At 40.6% G+C, this 18811-nt stretch overlaps 1 protein-coding gene across 5 annotated transcripts in view; it reads right to left on the bottom strand.

The window, feature by feature from the left end:
• WWC1 (WW and C2 domain containing 1) overlaps positions 1-18811 on the bottom strand; it is a 290220-nt gene that overhangs the window by 150663 nt on the left and 120746 nt on the right. For all 5 annotated transcript variants that reach the window (XM_073620708.1, XM_073620705.1, XM_073620707.1 and 2 more), the window contains exon 2: positions 7479-7588. In XM_073620708.1, coding sequence (XP_073476809.1) covers positions 7479-7588 — 110 coding nt within the window. The remainder of the gene's footprint in view (positions 1-7478; positions 7589-18811) is intronic.

The raw sequence follows: 18811 nt of genomic DNA, 5'->3' as shown, positions 1-18811 counted from the left end.
ATTTCTTTTTCCCCAGCTGTGAGAACTCTTTGCACTTGTTAGAAAGAATCGTGACATGCTGTTTTGAAGATCGGGAAGAGAAAAAGATTGCAATTTCAATTCACACACAGATGTGAAAAGACCCTTAAAACTTCATGTACATTTCCCATCCCTGTAACACTATCCTATCTGGTGTAACAGGTTACAACTTTACTGTGCTACTTCTTGATTTTACGCACCTGCAACTTCTGTCTTTCCTCCTATTACAGTGGGAACATCAATTTGTGAGTAACACGGTTAACGACCGTTTCGCGAAACGAGCACTGCGTTTCAAAAAATCGTAACTCGGTTTGCGAGTGTTGTCTCGCAAAACAAGCAGGATTCAGGCCAAAAGCAGTGTGCAGTACCGCTGCTGGCCTGGGGTGGGGGGCGCAGAGCCGAACAGCGCCGATCGTCGGCGTTCGAAAATGCACGGAAAGGCCCGAGGACAGTTCGGCTGACCTTGGCAAACCTCGGAAATGCTTGTGAATGGAGTCTTTCCGAGGTCAGCTGAAGTGTGCTCGGGCCTTTTCGGACATTTCCGAGGCTCTCAAACACGCCCCGTCTCTGGCCGCATGCGGTATTGCAACCCATTGAAGTCAGTGCGGAACTAATGATTTTCCTTTCTATTGACTTCAATGGGAAAACTCGCTTTGATATGTGAGTACTTTGGATTACGAGCATACTCCTGGAATGGAATATGCTCGTCATCCAAGGTTCCACTGTATTATCAATGATGTAGAGTACTATAACTACAAAGACACCACACATACTATACATTAAAGTGGTAGCAAAGGCTAAAGGTATTTTGCCTTAATGCATTCTCAGCAGGGCAATACAAATTTGGTGGATGAAAGAAATATGGCACATGCCCACAAAATCTTTATCATATTTAACTAATTTATAAAAATCGGTGGCTGCTCTGTTGCCATTTTATTTAGCCTATACAATGTACCTATTCCAATAAGTTGCCTGCACCTTGTAAATGAAAACAAATAGCAAATCACACACTTCCAAAGACACATTACTACTTAGAGGTGTCTTACATTAAGGGCAAATTCACACTATATGCGGTAACAGATGTTTTACCGCATGCTAACACATCTGTTACCGCAGGGAAACACAGGAAACAAATGTTCCATTCACACCATAACGCAGGCTAGTGCTGCAGTAAAATGCAGACATTCTGCATTTTATCGCAGCAGGCCGAACCGCTCTGCAGTGTCGGGCACATTGCAGTGAATACACTTCAAATAACGGTTGAGCAAAAAAAAAAAGGGAGCCTTGTGATGCACTTAATCGCAGAGCGACTGGAGCAGTGTGAATTGGCCCTAACATTTCCTACATGAGTAGAATTTTCTTTTTTTTTTATTGGAAAAAGCCTACTTTATTTGAATGAAAGTCATTTTACAATGTAGTTACGTATGTAAGATAATAAACAGTACGTTTTAACAGTCATTTTGTGTGAGATTCTTCATACATACACGTTAAGGTACAAGGTTATGATGGTGAATACATCCAGTATATAAGAGACTTCATGTCATTCTACTACCAATATATTTCTGAATAAGATTTACCTGGTTTAAACCTCCAATAGGACAGTCACCTTCTACTTTTATCTAAGTAGGTCTGTCTGCGAGGCATTGGGCTGTTCTAAGCACATGTTTCTCCATCCTCTAACCATCTATCCCACACCTTTGAGTACTTATGTGCGCATTTTCTATGGGCATAGACTAACTTTTTAACCACTTCCCGACCGCCGCACGACTATATACGTCCTATGTTTGAACGGGGATATCGTTGTTATGGCAGCAGCTAGCTGCCATAACCCCGGTATCCCCGTTTTCGTGCGGCGGCCGGCTTTCAGATAAAAGTGGTCCCTGCGGCGGATTCGCCGCGAGATCACTTTTAATCGGTGGCGGGAGAGGGCCCCCCCCTCCCGCCGCGATCCGGTGCCCTCCGCCGCTTACCGGAGCCGTCGGTAGCGGCGGAGGCGATCGCGTCCTTCTGCGTGGTGTGTCTGGAGACGAGTGAGGCCAAGATGGCGCTCACTCGTCTCCATGACACTGCTAGGCGGAAGCGACGTCAAAACGTCACTTTCGTCCACGCCTCTTAAAGGCATATTTTTTCAAATGTCATTTTTCTAAATGACTTTTTTTTTTTTTTTTTTATTGCATTTTAGTGTAAATATGAGATCTGAGGTCTTTTTGACCCCAGATCTCATATTTAAGAGGTCCTGCCATGCTTTTTTCTATTACAAGGGATGTTTACATTCCTTGTAATAGGAATAAAAGTGACACAATTTTTTTTTTTTTTAAACAGTGTAAAAATAAATAAAATATTTTAAAATAAATAATAAAAATAAAAAAAAAAATTTTTAAACCCCCCTGTCCCGACGAGCTCGCGCGCAGAAGCGAACGAATACGCGAGTAGCGCCCGCATATGAAAAAGGTGGTCAAACCACACATGTGAGGTATCACAGCGACCGGTAGAGCGAGAGCAATAATTCTAGCCCTAGACCTCCTCTGTAGCGCAAAATATGCATGCAACCTGTAGAATTTTTTAAACGTCGCCTATGGAGATTTTTGAGGGTAAAAGTTTGACGCCATTCCACGAGCGGGCGCAATTTTCAAGCATGACATGTTGGGTATCAATTTACTTGGCGCAACATTATATTTCACAATATAAAAAAAAATTGGGATAACTTTAGTGTTGTTTTATTTTTTTATTCAAAAAAGTGAATTTTTTCCAAAAAAAGTGCGCTTATAAGACCGCTGCGCAAATACGGTGCAAAAAAAAGTATTGCAATGACCGCCATTGTATTCTCTAGGGTGTTAGAAGAAAAACCATATATAATGTTTGGGGGTTCTAAGTAATTTTCTAGCAGAAAAACCTGTTTTAAACATGTAAACACCTAAAATCCAAAACGAGGCTAGTCCTTAAGTGGTTAAATGGCAGAGCATCATTAACATCCCTCTTCCATTGAGGCATGGAGGGAGGCTGAGCCTGCATCCATACCTTGGCTATGCCCTTACGCGCCATAAACAGAGTTTCATTTAGAAATGTAGCTTGGTATTTGTCAATTTCTACATCTGGCAGAAGTCCCAGAAGACATAATTTGGGGTCCAATACCACCGGGGATCCCATATTGTCATGTAAGAATTGGACAATCTGCGTCCAATATGTCTGAATGTTTGGACAGCTCCATATGAGATGAAAGATTGTACCTGGTGCTGCATGACACAAATGGCATGTCGGGTCATATGTACCAAGAAATTTTGCCTTTTTTAGGGGAGTCAAGTAGGCTTTGTGTATAATGTATATTTGTGTCAGTCTGTCTGATAACTTAGGGGACATCAATCTGGTCCCTTCCAATATTTCATCCCAGTCTTCCTCCCCTATGGGGCCTATCTCTTTTTCCCATTCCATTTTTGCCTTTGTGCAGTGGCGTTTGACGTACGGTTTCTAATCTTTAGGTATAGAGTCGATATAAGTTTAGAGGGTTCTTCTCCCAGTATTACATCCAGGACTGGGGGAGAATCTGACACCACTTCCATATTTGGTATTTGTGTTTTTAGTGCATGGCGAAGTTGCAAGTACTTAAAGGCCATCTGGTTAGGGAGTGAATATTCTTCCTTAAGCACCTGAAACTGCTTGAGTCTGGAGTCAGATAGCACCTGATGGATGTATATTATGCCATATGTAGCCCATACTGTCGAGTCTGAGAGGTATTCTAACTCTGGTAGGTGTTTGTTAAACCATAGAGGGGTGTGGGTGTGAATTTTCCCAGTGTTTTGCTTTTTCAGCGTGATTTCCCATATTCTTTGATGATGGAGCAGCATTCCCATATTATACCTTGGGGGTTTTTTAGTAATTTGTTTCGCCCTAAGGATAGCTTGAAGCGGGGTAAATGCTGGGTGACCCGGTTTGTTACATACTAGGGATCTATACCGTTGCATTTCCTCTTTATTAAAGTGATATATATGGGAGAGTTGAGCTGCCAAGTAATAATCTTAGTAGATCAGGAAGGGACACTCCTCCCCTGTCTGTGGGGTTCTTTAAAACATGCCAAGCCAGTTTGTGTCTGCCATTACCCCATACAAATGGGTTTAGAATGGTTTGTTTGTTTAAAAACTTTTAAAGGGATATAGAGAGGGGCATGCCAAACCATATATAGTATTTTGGGTAACAAAATCATTTTTATTATATTTATTCGTCCCATTACTCCCAGTGGTAGCCTGGACCATGTCTGTGTTTTGGACTTTATCAAGTCAAATAGGGGTGTAACATTTAGGTGTGTGTAGTCCGTCAAGGTCCTGGTGATCTCCACCCCCAGATACTTAATTTTGGATACTCTGGATAATGGAAGAGTTGGGTTTGTTTTAGGGGGGGGGGGGGGAGATGTCTAGTGGGAGGATTTGAGATTTGTCCCAGTTAATACGCAATCCCGAGTAGCTACCCATTTTTTCAAAAATTTCGAGTGCTGCCTGTAGTGAAGGTCCTTGGTCTGCCAGGTACAAAATTGTGTCGTCAGCATATAGACCTATTTTATCTACTGTATGACCTTTTCTCAGTCCCTTTATATTAGTGTCTGCTCTGATGGCAATTGCCAGTGGCTCTGCTGCCAGGGCATATAGTAGGGGGGACAGGGGGCATCCCTGTCTTGTACCCCTTTCCAGAGGGAATTGCTCTGAAAGCAAGCTGTTAACAAATACCCTTGCTTTAGGTGTCTGATAAAGAAGCTTAACCCACTGTATAAACTGGGGACCAAAGCCATAGTTGTGTAAGCACTCCCACAGATACGGCCATTCAACGGAATCAAAGGCTTTGGCGGTGTCAAGTGCTACTACCACCCTAGTTCCGGAATTGTCGAGTTGAGCCTGTATGTTCATATATAGTCTCCTAATGTTCATGGCAGTGTTTTTCCCTGGCATAAAGCCTGTTTGGTCAGGATGTATTAATGTAAGTATAACTGTGTTCAATCGATTGGCCAGTATTTTAGCTAGTATCTTTATATCCACCTGTAGGAGTGATATAGGCCTATATGACTCAGGGTAATGGGGGTCCTTGCCCGGTTTAGGGAGCACAATTATTTGGGCCTCTTGCATGGATAAAGGGAGCAAATTTGTGTCATATATGGATTGATAGAGATCCTTGAGTTTAGGTATGAGCGTATCCGAATATGTTGCATAGAACTCCATCTAGTCCTGGAGCTTTGGACTTGGCCAGCTGGGCAATCGCATCGATAATATCCTGTATAGTTATGGGTGCATCTAGCAATTTCACTTGTTCTGGTTTCAATCTAGGGAATTGGATGGTGTTTAAGTACACCTGAAGTTCCGTTTGTGTGTGTGTTGTACGGGATTTATATAGGTTTTCATAGAATTGTAAGAACTGGGATGCTACTTGAGAGGGGTCTGTAATGATATTTCCCTCAGTGTCTTTTAGGGAGACTACTACCGGGGGACTATCGTTCATGTGAGCTAGATAGGCTAATAACCTGCCTGCCCTCTCCCCCTGTTCATAAACTCTTTGCTTACAGAAAAATATACTTTGGCCTTTTCAGTGCATAATTGTGTTACCAAGCGGGACTGTAATTTTACCATGTCTAGGTTTTCAGGGGTGGGATTGGAGTTATAAGTTGTTTCCAGCTCTTGTAACTTATCCGATGTTAGTTGTAGTGTTAGATTGGATGACTGTTTTAGTCTATTTATTCTGGTGGTAAGAATCTATCGGGCCTGTTCCTTAAAGTCATCCCATAATGTATTGAGGGGAGGGTGGGATTCTAGGTCTATCCAGGAAGTATTTAAGCTCTCTTTCAACGGAGTCATGGTCTGTAAGGGCCGACAGCCAGTGGGGGTTCAATCTCCATGTGCGTATAGGGGGGGCATTCCCCAGAGATACTGTCACCCAACATGGGGAATGATCGGATAACATCCTTGGTGCAATCCCTGACCCCGTGACTTTAGGCAGTAGAACCTGGGACACCAATATAAAGTCTATTCTAGACACGGTATTATGGCTTGTGGAATGGCATGTATAGGCTCTGGCTGTAGGCTTGTTGTGCCTCCACACATCTACTAGGACAAACTCTGTCATGGTGCGAGATAGACTGGTCTGCATGGGTGCTCCTAGGGGATCCCCTATTTGTGTCAGTCTGTCTAGATATGGAGACATTGTCCTGTTAAAGTCTCCTATCCAAATTGCTGGTATTGCCGGATGCTGCACTATAAACGCTAGGCCCTCTGTAACTACATCAGATTTATATGGAGGGGGGATGTAGCTGGCTATGATTAGCAAGGGGGTTCCTCCAACAAGTGCATGCATAAAGATATGTCTACCCTGCCGGTCAGTTCCCAGAGCAATTAATTCAAACGGGGTGGATTTAGCCACTAACACCGTGACACCCCTGGAAAAGTTCGTATGGGTGCTGTGATATGCCCATCCCACACAGGGGCGCCTTAGCGCTGCTTGCAAATGCCCGAGTAGAATTTTCAACTCCTACAACTGTTGGAACACATGTCTCTAAAGAAAAATGTTTACTTATTAACAGGGTGGATTTGATTTAAATCAAGTCGATTTATATCACTAGTAAAAAAGCTTGATTCAAATCAACTTGATTTAAATCATAATTTTTAAAGAGCACCTGTCATCTGTACCGCAGCGGCTCCTCCTCTAACCCGCTGTTGACTCACTGACTGTCACATTCACTATAATGGGACGGCTGGTGATGCAGCAGTGACACAACAAGGTGAGGGATGTGGTGGCAGCAGGTGAGTGAATGCCCGCTAACAGGCGCTGCCATGATGAATCTGAAATGACAGGTGCTCTAAATGAAAGGACTTATTCTTGCTGGTAGTTAAAATCTTCAATATTTGCAAACAAAATGAAGATTTCCTATTTGGAATAATAAGCTGTCAGGTTAGTAAAACAGATATCAGAACCTATTCAATCATACAGTTTGTAGTGTACATAGATTTGCAAAACAATGGGATAAAGGAATCTTCCTGAATTTTGTTTTATCTCATGGTTACTGTGAAATTGTGTGAATGCATCAATGCAGTTAGTGCATGTTATCTCAGCTTGCAGAGTTTGGATTCATTGAATGAGTTTACCAAAAATGTAAATATTGCAGAATATACAGCCTCATGCTACATAACTCAGCTCCATTTCATGCTGAATAAACTAAATTATTAATGTATCTTAAATAGAAAACTATCTTTAGATAGATTTTTACTCCAAAAGCATTTTATTAAAATAAATTTGATAAAAACCAAAAAAATCAAAATCGATTTATATCAAAAAAATTATTTTTTTTGTTTTTTGTTTTGTAAAAATCATTGATTTATATCCACCCTGCTTATTAACATTAATTTACTTTATCATTCACATTGTGCAATGCTCATTTAGGGAATTGGCACAGTAATATACAGTATTCTGAATAGAACACAAGAACTTACGATTGTTATGGTCAATGTAGAATACACCAACTTGAGTGTCATAGACTTCTTCCCATCCAAGTGGCAACTCATCACCAATACAGTCAGCAAAGGTTAATGGTTTTGTATACCTGGAAAACAAAATCAGTATTTTACTACCATTAATAGACAGTACTGTATGTACTTAAAAATATGTATGTTCATAAATATTTGACTACATTTTTCATTACTTACGATAAAGTAAAAAATACTTTTGTCTTTTTTTGGGAGGCAAAGCTTTATTTTGGTGATATTGTCCTTCATAAATTATTTTATTTGCTATGCAATCTATAGACAACAACCCCCCCCCAAAAAACATGAGTGGATGGCCGCTAACAGGTGCTGCCATGATGAATCTGAAATGACAGGTGCTCCAAATGCAAGGACTTATTCTTGCTGGTAGTTAGAATCTTTAATATTTGCAAACAAAATGGAGGTTTCCTATTTAGAATAATAAGCTGTCAGGTTAGTAAAACAGCGACATCAGAACCGATTCAATCATACAGTTTTCAGTGTACATAGATTTGCAAACAATGGGATAAAGGTATATTCCTGAACTTTGTTTTATCTCATGGTTACTGTGAAATTGTGTGTATGCATCAATGCAGTGCATGATGTCTCCGCTTGCAGAGCTTGGATTAATTGAATGAGTTTACCAAAAATGTAAATATTGCAGAATATAACAGCCTCATGCTATATGCTTTTTTTTTTGGGGGGGGGGGGGCAAAACTTTTTTTGGGTGAATAAATTATTTTATTTTCTATGCAATCTATAGACAATACCCCCTTTCCCATCCCCCAAAAACATAACATTTCAAAAATTGAGCTACTGTAGATAAAAAGTATATATTTTACTTCAGAATTTGTCCTGTTATAATTACACTAAAGATTGAGATTCTGGTACAAAACACTGCAACTTATTTACATCTTAAAGTGGAATTCCACACATTTTAAAAATGTATCAGCATCAACAAGCCTATCTGCAATTACAAACGGCTAATTATTTTTTTTTTTTCTAAATACCTTATTTTACATGTCTCAATGCCAGACTTCCTGTCCGGCCGCCTAGGCGATTCCAATGGACTCCTGGGATGTTGGCGTCATCTATCCCAGGAGTCAATGGGATTCGCCTAATAATGAAATCTCGTGTCATTTCTGGTCTGGGAGGAGTTAGGCACCATTTTGCTATGGCAACCTGTCAGAAAGAAACAGCACTGTTCAGTAGCATTACTGCGCAGGTGTGAAAGGTGGTGCATGCTGGGTAGCCAGCTGCACCAAATCCGGAAATGAAGACAAGCAGGCTTCAGATGCCCACAACAGCAATGGACCCTGCCTGCTTCCAAGATCAGGTTAGATTTAACAATTTAAAAAGAAACAAGGACCACATTACTGACAGTATCCAAATGTTACAGTAGAAGTGGCAATAATGACGGGGGGAGCATTTAGAAAAAAAATTGAAGACAGACATCTCCTCCTAGCAACATTAACACATCCCCCCAAACTCATATAAAACTAGTAAAAAAAGTGGTGAAAAAATGCAAACCACTCCAAAAAACACATCGCGAAAATGAATCAACTGAACCTATCCTTAGACAGGGGGAGTGGCAGCGTGGAAGAAGGGTAGGGCATGCATTCCCTCATAAATCACCTACCATTAGTAAATGTACCTGTAAAAAAATAAAAAAAATAATGATGTTTTATATGTACCCACGGCACTCTTTCTGGCTAGATCATGGGCAATACAGAGCAGCTGAAATCCTGCAAGAAGGCACTCCTAAAATGTACTTGATTACCTAGTCATGAGATTTCATCTGCTTTGCTCTCCCCAGAAATCCTCCTGACTTATTGTCGATGCAGAAGACAGGGGTGAAGTAAGTACAAATCAAAATTCTTTACAGGTACATTTTGTAGCTTCTAATGTTCCAAGGGCGTAGGGGGTGGGTGGCAGATATTATATGCGGACTTTGCATTTGCATTGCAAGGTGTAGTTTAACCGGTTCAATACCGGGCATTTTCACCCCCTTCCTTCCCAGACCAATTTTTAGTTTTCAGCGCTGTCACATTTTAAACGACGATTGCGTGGTCGTGCGACGTTGTACCCAAACAAAATTGAAGTCCTTTTTTCCCCACAAATAGAGCTTTCTTTTGGTGGTATTTGATCACCTCTGCGGTTTTTATTTTTTGCGCTATAAACAAAAGAAGAGCGACAATTTTGAAAAAAAACACAATATTTTTTACTTTTTGCTATAATAAATATCCCAATTTTTAAAAAAAAAAAAAACACATTTTTTCCTCAGTTAAGGCCGATACGTTTTCTTCTACATATTTTTGGTAAAAATAAAAAAAAAAATCGCAATAAGCGTATATTGATTGGTTTGCGCAAAAGTTATAGCGTCTATAAAATATGGGATAGATTTATGGCATTTTTAAAAAAAAGTTATTTATTTTTTTTTTTTTACTAGTAATAACGGTGATCAGCGATTTTTTTTCGTGACTGCAACATTATGGCGGACACATCGGACACTTTTGACACATTTATACAGCGATCAATGCTATAAAATTGCATTGATTACTGTGTAAATGTGACAGGCAGTGAAGGGGTTAACCACTAGGGGGCGGGGAAGGGTTTAATGTGTTTCCTAGGGAATGCTTCTAACTGTAGGGGGAGGGGACGCACAAGGGGAGGAGACCGATCAGTGTTCCGCTGTTCTGGGAACACAGATCGCTCTCCTCTGAACTGACAGGACGTGGATCTGTGTGTTTACACACACAGATCCACGGTCCGGCCCGGGCAATCACGGGTGCCTGGCGGACATCGCGGCCGCCGGGCACATGCACCGGGTCCCGAGCAACGTGGCGGGCACGCGCCCCCGGTGGCACGGGCGCGTGCCCCCTAGGCGGCCGGGAACCCGAGGCCGTCATATGACGTCCACCCAGGATGGGAGATCCCATCTGTGGACGTCATTTGACTATAGGCGGGTAGGGAAGTGGTTAAAGAGTAGCTCCACTTGTGTTGAAAAAAAAACCCTTTGGGTGATCTAGGTACATTGCAGGGATTTTAACAAACTTTATTGCAGATATCTATCTTTTGTTATTCTAAAGAAATTCCTGTGTGTTTCTCTGTGACCATGTGTTCAGTGAGTCCAATGGGAGTGGTTTCATAATTATCAAATAGCTGCGGCACCTGCAGGACTCTAATGAGGAAAATTGCTGGGTCTGCATCCCTTTAGGTGTGATTTCCTATTGGAAGTATCTCAGCAAAAATTACATTTTTGTTGCAGGGGAGTGCAGACTTCTGGGAAAATCAGTGAGGCAATCACACAAGCAGGAAATGATGTTTCTGGGAGGTGGTCAGTACACATTCTGTGTACAGAACACCTCCAGGTAGCCAAATTGCATTGCATTGTACAGAAAATTACAGGAGCTGCAAGTTAAAAAGGAAAAGGTCATTTTTAATAACCTTAAATTAATTACAATATGACTTTCTTTTTTTGTATTTGCCTTTTTTTCCCCAAGAAACTGAAATTACCCTTTAAGGAATGAGTGCACTTTTAGACAAAGTACACTTGTTCTTTTATCCGCTTGTACCCGGACTTAAACATTCCCACACTCCCATTCCACAGATGAATATTTACAGAGATCCAGCAGTCACCACCTTCACTGTTTTGTCTGAATCGATTGGAAAAAGGTTCCTCTACTGGCTGTTCCTGCCCAGTACAGCCCACAGATGTCAATGGAGCTCATGTGCCTCTATCTCCCAGCCACAGAAGTGTATGGTGCTAAACTGCACAGGTGGGGCCAGGAGAGGGAGCCTTTCACCAATGGATGTAAACAAACAATGAAGGCCATAGTGACTGTCAGTTTGGGGGGGGTAGGGCACTGGGGCAAAAAGAAATGTCCTTTAAAGTGTAACTTTTATTTTCGGAGAGAATTCCCTTCATTTCCTGTCCCACAGCCAAAACAGGATGTGAGAGGAAATGCCTCCAAAGTGAGAACTTGTGTTCTCATTGGACGATTTCCCCTCTATTACTGTTCTGGTATCCACCCAAAAATTGCGATTTTCTTTTAACTTTCACTTTTGATCAAATTGGTAAACAGTACAAATTAAAGACAGTGCATCTCCCAACAGGGGCGCAGACAGCAATAAAACCTCTCTACTCCAAAACTATCCATCCAAAGCTAAAAAAAAAAAAAAAAAAAAAATTAAAAAAGGGTTTTGCCTATAGTTCTACTTTAAAAAAGTATAGAAGAAGGGGTAGTACCTAGCTTACCAAAGATACTACATCTAAAATGTCCCTATGAGGGAAAACAAAACCTGTCTGTGCTATAAAGTTATTTAAATCTATGAATACAATATAAAAGTATTTCAATTTCCAAACATTTTCCACATTTTGGAAATTGCTCATGCTGAGCACCTAAAATGGAGTGTGTTATGTTTAAGATACACATACTGTATAATTATAGCTCTTAGGTGCTTGATATTCTCAGAACAGCTCCTTGTTCTACCACAATTTCATTTAACAGACCTCTTTTGAAAAGCAAAGTTAAAGTAACTATTTTTCTATTTTACAGTAAGCAAAGAATACTAATAATGACGTTTACAAACCACATATTTAACCACTTGACCTCTGGAAGGTTTTACCCCCCTCATGACTAGAGCATTTTATGATATTCAGCACAGTGCTACTTTAACTGGCTATTGCTCGGTCATGCGACACTGTACGCAAACAAAATTTAGATAATCGTTTCACACATATAGAACTTTTTGGTGATTTTGTGGTGACTTATTTTTATTTGGTGTTTTTATTTGTTCACCACTGGGTTTTTTGTTATATAAACAAAAAAAGACCAAAAAAATTAGAAAAAACCCCAATATTTTCCAATTATACATACACTGAATAGTAAACAATATTTTTCTACTGTACCCAAACAATTTATATTATTTTTTTTCACACAAATAGAGATTTCTTTTGGTAGTATTTGAGCACCACAGTTTTTTTTTTTTTTTTTTTTGCAATAAAAACAAACAAAAAAACAACAACAAAAAATGTTTACTTTCTGCAATAAAACATAACCAATAAAAAGAATTTAAAAAAATAAATTATATATATAGCCGACACTTCCTGGGAGTTACAATGACGTCGCTATGGACACTAATACAGTGACAATACTGTACACTGACACTGTACTAATGACATCTCAGAAGGGGTTAACATCTAGAGGCAATCAAGGTGTTAACTGTGTGCCTAACAAGTATTTTGTGCACAATGTGTGCTGCTTTTACTTTTCTTATCTGGCTGTTTTTTCTTCCTGCTATTTAGGGAGAAGAAACAGCCAGATCGCTGTTCACTATACACAGAATTCTGTGTGTGTGATTGGACACAGCCAATCAGTAGATTTAAATCAGATTTTTTTGATTTTTATCAAATTTAATTTAATAAAATGCTTTTAGGGTAAAAATCTATCTAAAGATTGATTTTTATTTAAGACACATTAATAATTTAGTTTATTCAGCATGAAATGGAGCTTAGTTATGCAGCATGAGACTGTATATTCTGCAATATTTACATTTTAGGTAAACTTATTCAATGAATCCAAGCTCTGCAAGCTGAGATGCATTCACACACTTTCATAGTAACCATGAGATAAAACAAAGTTCAGGAATGTTACTTTATCCTATTGTTTTGCAAATTATGTACACTACAAACTGTATGATTGTTTGAAGAGAAATGCATCTGTACCAGGCTCTAAGTGTGAGGAGGAAGGACAAGCAGTAAAAATGAAAGGGACCCAAACACTACGGAGGTCTAGCCCTACCAGATTTGAAGAATTATTATTTGGCCGTTCACTTAGGCAGAATAATAGATTGGAATCGACAAAGAAAGAACAAATTGTGGACACAGTTAGAACAGGCACGGTCCAAAGCCACATTGAAAGGAGCGGTCTGGTGCCTTGATCATCTGCCTCTAACATTGAGGTCACACCCAGTGATTGGCACAATCCTTCGGGTAGGTGCATCCACGTTATTTGCAACTTCCCTCTCCACTAATACTTCCCCTCTTTACCCGATTTTGGGTAATCCGGCTTTTCCGCCTGGTCTAGAACGAACGGGATATGAGACACTCACAACCACTGGTAGAGACAGAGCATCACACTTCCTAGTAGACAACTGGCCTTCCATACAAGCCTTGACTAAAGACAATGGTCAGTTCCAACTTCCATTCTGGAAAGCAATATGCTTGCACCACTTCTTACACTCGATTCCCAATCCGACACAATTTAATCGTGTCCTGACACCTTTCGAAGACTACTGTAGAGACGAGGGAGACTTGCCCCGAGTACTATCCAAAACATATGCTCTACTTAACTCCCCCCCAGAACAACCTGATCTGAAGTTCTTACAAAAATGGGAAACTGACTTGCAACGCCAGTTTACTAGTGTCCAGAAGCAAGCAATCATCAGATTCTCCCTGAAAGCATCCATTTGTACAAAGATGCAGGAACTTAACTATAAGATCCTGACCAGATGGTACTATATCCCTAACAGGCTACATAAATATTTCCCAACCACTTCAGATCTATATTGGAGGTGCCAAACGGATAAGGGTACACTCTTCCATATCTTCTGGTCTTGCCCTCTGCTTCAGCACTATTGGACAACAGTCCGGGCAATTACTCAAAAATTCACGGATTATACAATAAGTGATGATCCAGCTCTCATTCTGCTGCATGCTACTACAATCCCACCACAGAAGTACAAAAAGTCGATAGTACGACACTTATTGAACGCAGCCAAATCTTGCATCCCACTTCTGTAGAAGACCAGTTCACCTCCAACTATAGGATTGTGGCTACGCAAGGTGGAAGAGATCAGGAGATTGGAGGACTTAGTCTTTATGGCACAAAATAAACAGGAACAACATTCCCAGGCATGGATGCTATGGAATACATTTATATACTCTGATGAAGGAATGACTATGCTAGCCACTTAATGGGTAAAAATAGACAGAGAACATTACACTTAATACACTCAGGCCTGCATTCCCATGTCACCCCCCTCCCTCTCACCCCCCCCCCCCCACACCCACACTTCTTCTGATCCTTTCTACCTCTTTTCTCCTTCCCTCTTTTTTTTTTTTTTTTCTTTTTCCCTTTCTTTCTTTTCCATCTCTGCTTCTAATCTCAGTAAAATTTCTAACTTCCTGACGGTTCGGTTTTGAATAGGGCTGAAACAACTCATCGATTAATCGACAACTAATCGATTATGAAATTAATCGATTACTATTTTCATAATCGATTAATCGGCCAGTAACATAATGTGGTTAAAAAAAAACTAAAATGAGCCCTTTATAGTACAAAAAGAGCAAATAATCGCTACTGTAACTATTTCTTTCACAGTTCTACAGTAAAAAAAATTAACCCCTTACAGTAGTGATTATTTGCTTTTTTTGTACTTTAAAGGGCTAATATTCGTTTTTTTAACCCCATTATGTTACTAAACGTCTTATACCTGGTTCACATCTATGTGTTTTTTGGTGCTTTTTGCAGAAACGCACTACAGTTCATTTACATGGTTTCCTATGGAACACGTTCACATATATGCTTTTTCAGCAGCTGCGTATTTGGAAAGCGTCAGTGACTTTTTTTTAAACACAAAACAGTGCTTTTTTGGTTCAACATACGTCAATGGAGAAGCTGCAGAAACGCATGTAATGCATTTTTGCAGCAATTTGTGTTTTTTAATCTGCCCAACAACAAATTGGCCAAAAAAAATGCAAAAACGCAAATCGCAGCAAAATCCCGTGCGCAAAAATCAAAACGCACAGCAAAGAGCACTGCAGAAACAGATCAAAAGCAAACTGCCTAGGTGTGTACCGAGCCTTATGCTGGCCACACCGATCAATTTTCAGATGAGAATATTCAGACGAAAAATCTTTGTACATTCGATGAATGAAAGAATGTTTTAAATTTTCACTTGTTTTTAACATTCTGTTTTTAAAATCATTGTAATTTCTGAACGAAAACCACATACACTGTCTGAAAATTCCTTTAACCAAGAAGTTTCCTATTATTTCCAAATTTTCCCATTACTGTGGTTGAAAATGAACGTTGATTTGACCCCCACTAACGATTAGAAAATCGAACGAACGTTCTTATCTCTCCTCTAATAGTATATACAGTATATCTCTTCTGTCTGTTATTCTCAGAGTGGATTAGATATTTTGCTCCCTAACCATATAGTTGGCTATTATTTACCACTGCATAGAGATATTTAAGAATAAATTGCCTTTTTTTTTAAACTTTACTTATTAACTAAATTATACACCACACTTTTTTTTTTTTAAGGTTATTAACCGATTAATCGATTAATCGAAACAATAATCGGCCAACTAATCGATTATGAAAATAATCGTTAGTTGCAGCCCTAGTTTTGAATATTATTCTCTAATGTGTTCGCACTAAGGGACTGCACGGTTCAGTCAGGCTTTTTTTTTAAAGAAACAGTGCAAAAATTAAATAAATATAAATTTTTAAAGCACCCCTATCCCCCAGTGCTTGCATGCAGAGGTAATTAAATATGTAGGTGGTGATACATGTATAAGTAAACTGAGTTCGCACCACGCATGTGAGGTACTGCTGCAAATGTTATAGTGAGAGCAATAATTCTAGCGCTAGACCTCCTTTTAACTCAACATTTTTAAAAGCATCTTCTATGGAGATGTTTAAGCATCGTAGTTTGTCGCCATTCCACAAGTGGGCGCAATATTAAAGAGCGAGGTATCCATTTACTTGGCGTAACATCATCTTATATATTTTACCAAAAAATTTGGTTATAATACTGCGTTTTTTGCATTTAAAATTCGATAAAGTGTATTTTTTCCCAAAAAACGCTGCACAAACACCATGCGACATAAAAAATTGCAATGACCACCATTTTATTCTCTAGGGCCTTTGCTAAAGAAAAATATAAAATGTTATGGGGTTCTAAGTAAACAAAAAAATACTGATGATTTTTACATGTAAACAAAAATGGTTAGACTAGGTCCGGTCTAGTGGAACTTCAGTCATTTTTTCATCTTTCCATCTATTAAATCTGTCCTTGTTGTTTTAACTTTGGATAGTAAAAGATTTTTTTTTTGCCAGTAAATACCTTATACAGCCCACCTCCTGTTTAGCCTAGGCGCATGACATCATGCACAGCTCTCTCTCTCACTCTCGTGAGAGTTTGCCAGGAAGGGAGGGGGTGAGTCATAACAGGGCCAAGGAGAGCTGCAGAGCTGGAGGTGTGCCTCTGTGTGTCTGTCTAAATCTAGAAAGTGAACAGGCAGCAGCTTCAGCTGCCCACAGTTAAAATCATTGCAACCAGACTCAGTGGAGGGAGATTTCTGCAGCATATTTAGCAAGTACAGAATCCCAGTATATATAAAATAATATTCAAAGTGGCTGGAGGGAAGCTTCAGAGTAACAAAGATGTTTTCATTATAAATTATATGAGCAGATTGCAGTTCCTCTTTAAGTGGATATATGTGCCTAAAACAAGCATGTCTGGCCAAGAGAGACAGATGATGTCATTGCAGCCGATTGGAAGACCACAATCTTATTCAGCAATCTCCAAATCTGCGATTACAGTTTGTTTTTTATTTCAAAAGGTTTTTCTTAAAACTTCATAATTGAAACAAAAAAAAAAAACACACACACACAACAGAAGATGGAGCAAATTATTGGAAAGATAGAAAAATATGCCACACAGTGCAATAGTATGAGAACATAGAATAGAGTCAAAGTAACAGCATAAAATAGAGAACAAAAAAGGCTTTGACACTTAAGTGGGGTACACACTATAAGAAAATCAGGCAAACGATTGTCCGATTTTTCCTCGTTGTTTCACAGCAAATCGGAACCGATGAACGAAAATTCTTGTACGACAAAGGCTTTTTTTGTTGTTCGTGGTTTCTGATCATGCGCAGTCTTTTCTGATTTTTCTTGTATGTAAACCGTACAAAAACGGTACACATAAACGTACGAAAATTCGGAATAGACTCTCGAAAGTTGTGCACACACTATACGAAAATCGTATGAAGATTAGTTGGACGAAAATGTTCATCCGATTTTCTTAGTGTGTACGAGCCTTTAGGCTCGGTTCAAACTGGGGCGACCTGTCAGGCGACTTAGACGCCTGACAAGTCGTGCTCCATTCAGTGCAATGGAACAGTTCTAATCGGAGCGACTCAAGTCACTTCAACTTAGAAAAAGGTTCCTGTACTTCTTGGGGGTGAATTCAGAGTGGCTTGCATTGACTTCTATTAAAGAAGTAGTTTGCAAGCTGCACTGAAGTCGTGCTGTGAGGGGTGGCTTCAGGGTCGGGTGACTTTGAAGCGGCCCCAGTGTGAACTGAGATTTAATTGTACAGAATTAATCGCAAATCGTCAGCAGGTCTTCTCGCACAACTGTCAACCCATGGTTTTCATCAGGGGCTGCCCGTGCATTGTGGGCGCACGGGCAACCCCACTATCCATGCGCCCGGCCCCATTCAGGATGCCGGACGCATGGATTCCTATGGCGGGGTGGGAGGGGGTGGTACTTTTTGAAGCACCTGATTAGAGCCAGAGGCTCTAATAGACTTCAAAACAGGGTGGGCTTGGGGCGTAGAGCGTGCGCCCTGATCCCACCCAATTGTGTGACGATAGCGAATGAATGGTCGCTATTTTCACACCCAGTCTCCTCCCCGCCAATCAGGGAGGCAGGTCACCAGACCTGTTTCCCGACTGGCCAAAGCACCAAGGCATCCTATTGGATGCCCTGGCGCTTAGGAAGAGGTGGCACAGAGGAGACAAGAGGACGGACATCCCCGCCACCACGGCTGCTCTTGTGGACTCAGGGTTGGCGGTAAGTGCTGGACCACCTGCGGAGGGGGGGGGAGAGCGATTCGGGGGGGAGATATCAGAGGGGGGCTGTCAGAGCCGCGAGCGGAGGGTGGAGGGGGCTGTCAGAGCTGCGAGCGGAGGGTGGAGGGGGCTGTCAGAGCTGCGAGCGGAGGGTGGAGGGGGGTGGCAGAGCTTATGGGAACTGGGAGGGATCAAAAAGGAAGGGCGGGGTCTGGCGCACCCCCATCCTAAAACTTCACCAGCCGCCGCTGGTTTTCATGAATTCTCAAATACAACTACTGAGTTTGATCTGAGAGCAATCAATTTTTCATAACTATAATGTACCTAGACCTTAGCAGAAACTTCGGACAGATTGGGTGCAAACTCCCTCCTCCGATGTCTCGTTATTCTGAGTTTTGCTGCTAGTGGGACATGGGCTACTACAGCATGC

The sequence above is a fragment of the Aquarana catesbeiana genome, linkage group LG03 (assembly GCF_042186555.1).
Source record: "Aquarana catesbeiana isolate 2022-GZ linkage group LG03, ASM4218655v1, whole genome shotgun sequence".
Classification (NCBI taxonomy): Eukaryota; Metazoa; Chordata; class Amphibia; order Anura; family Ranidae; genus Aquarana; species Aquarana catesbeiana.
The sequence above is the reverse complement of the archived record's forward strand: the minus strand, read 5'-3'. Positions and strand labels throughout refer to the sequence as shown.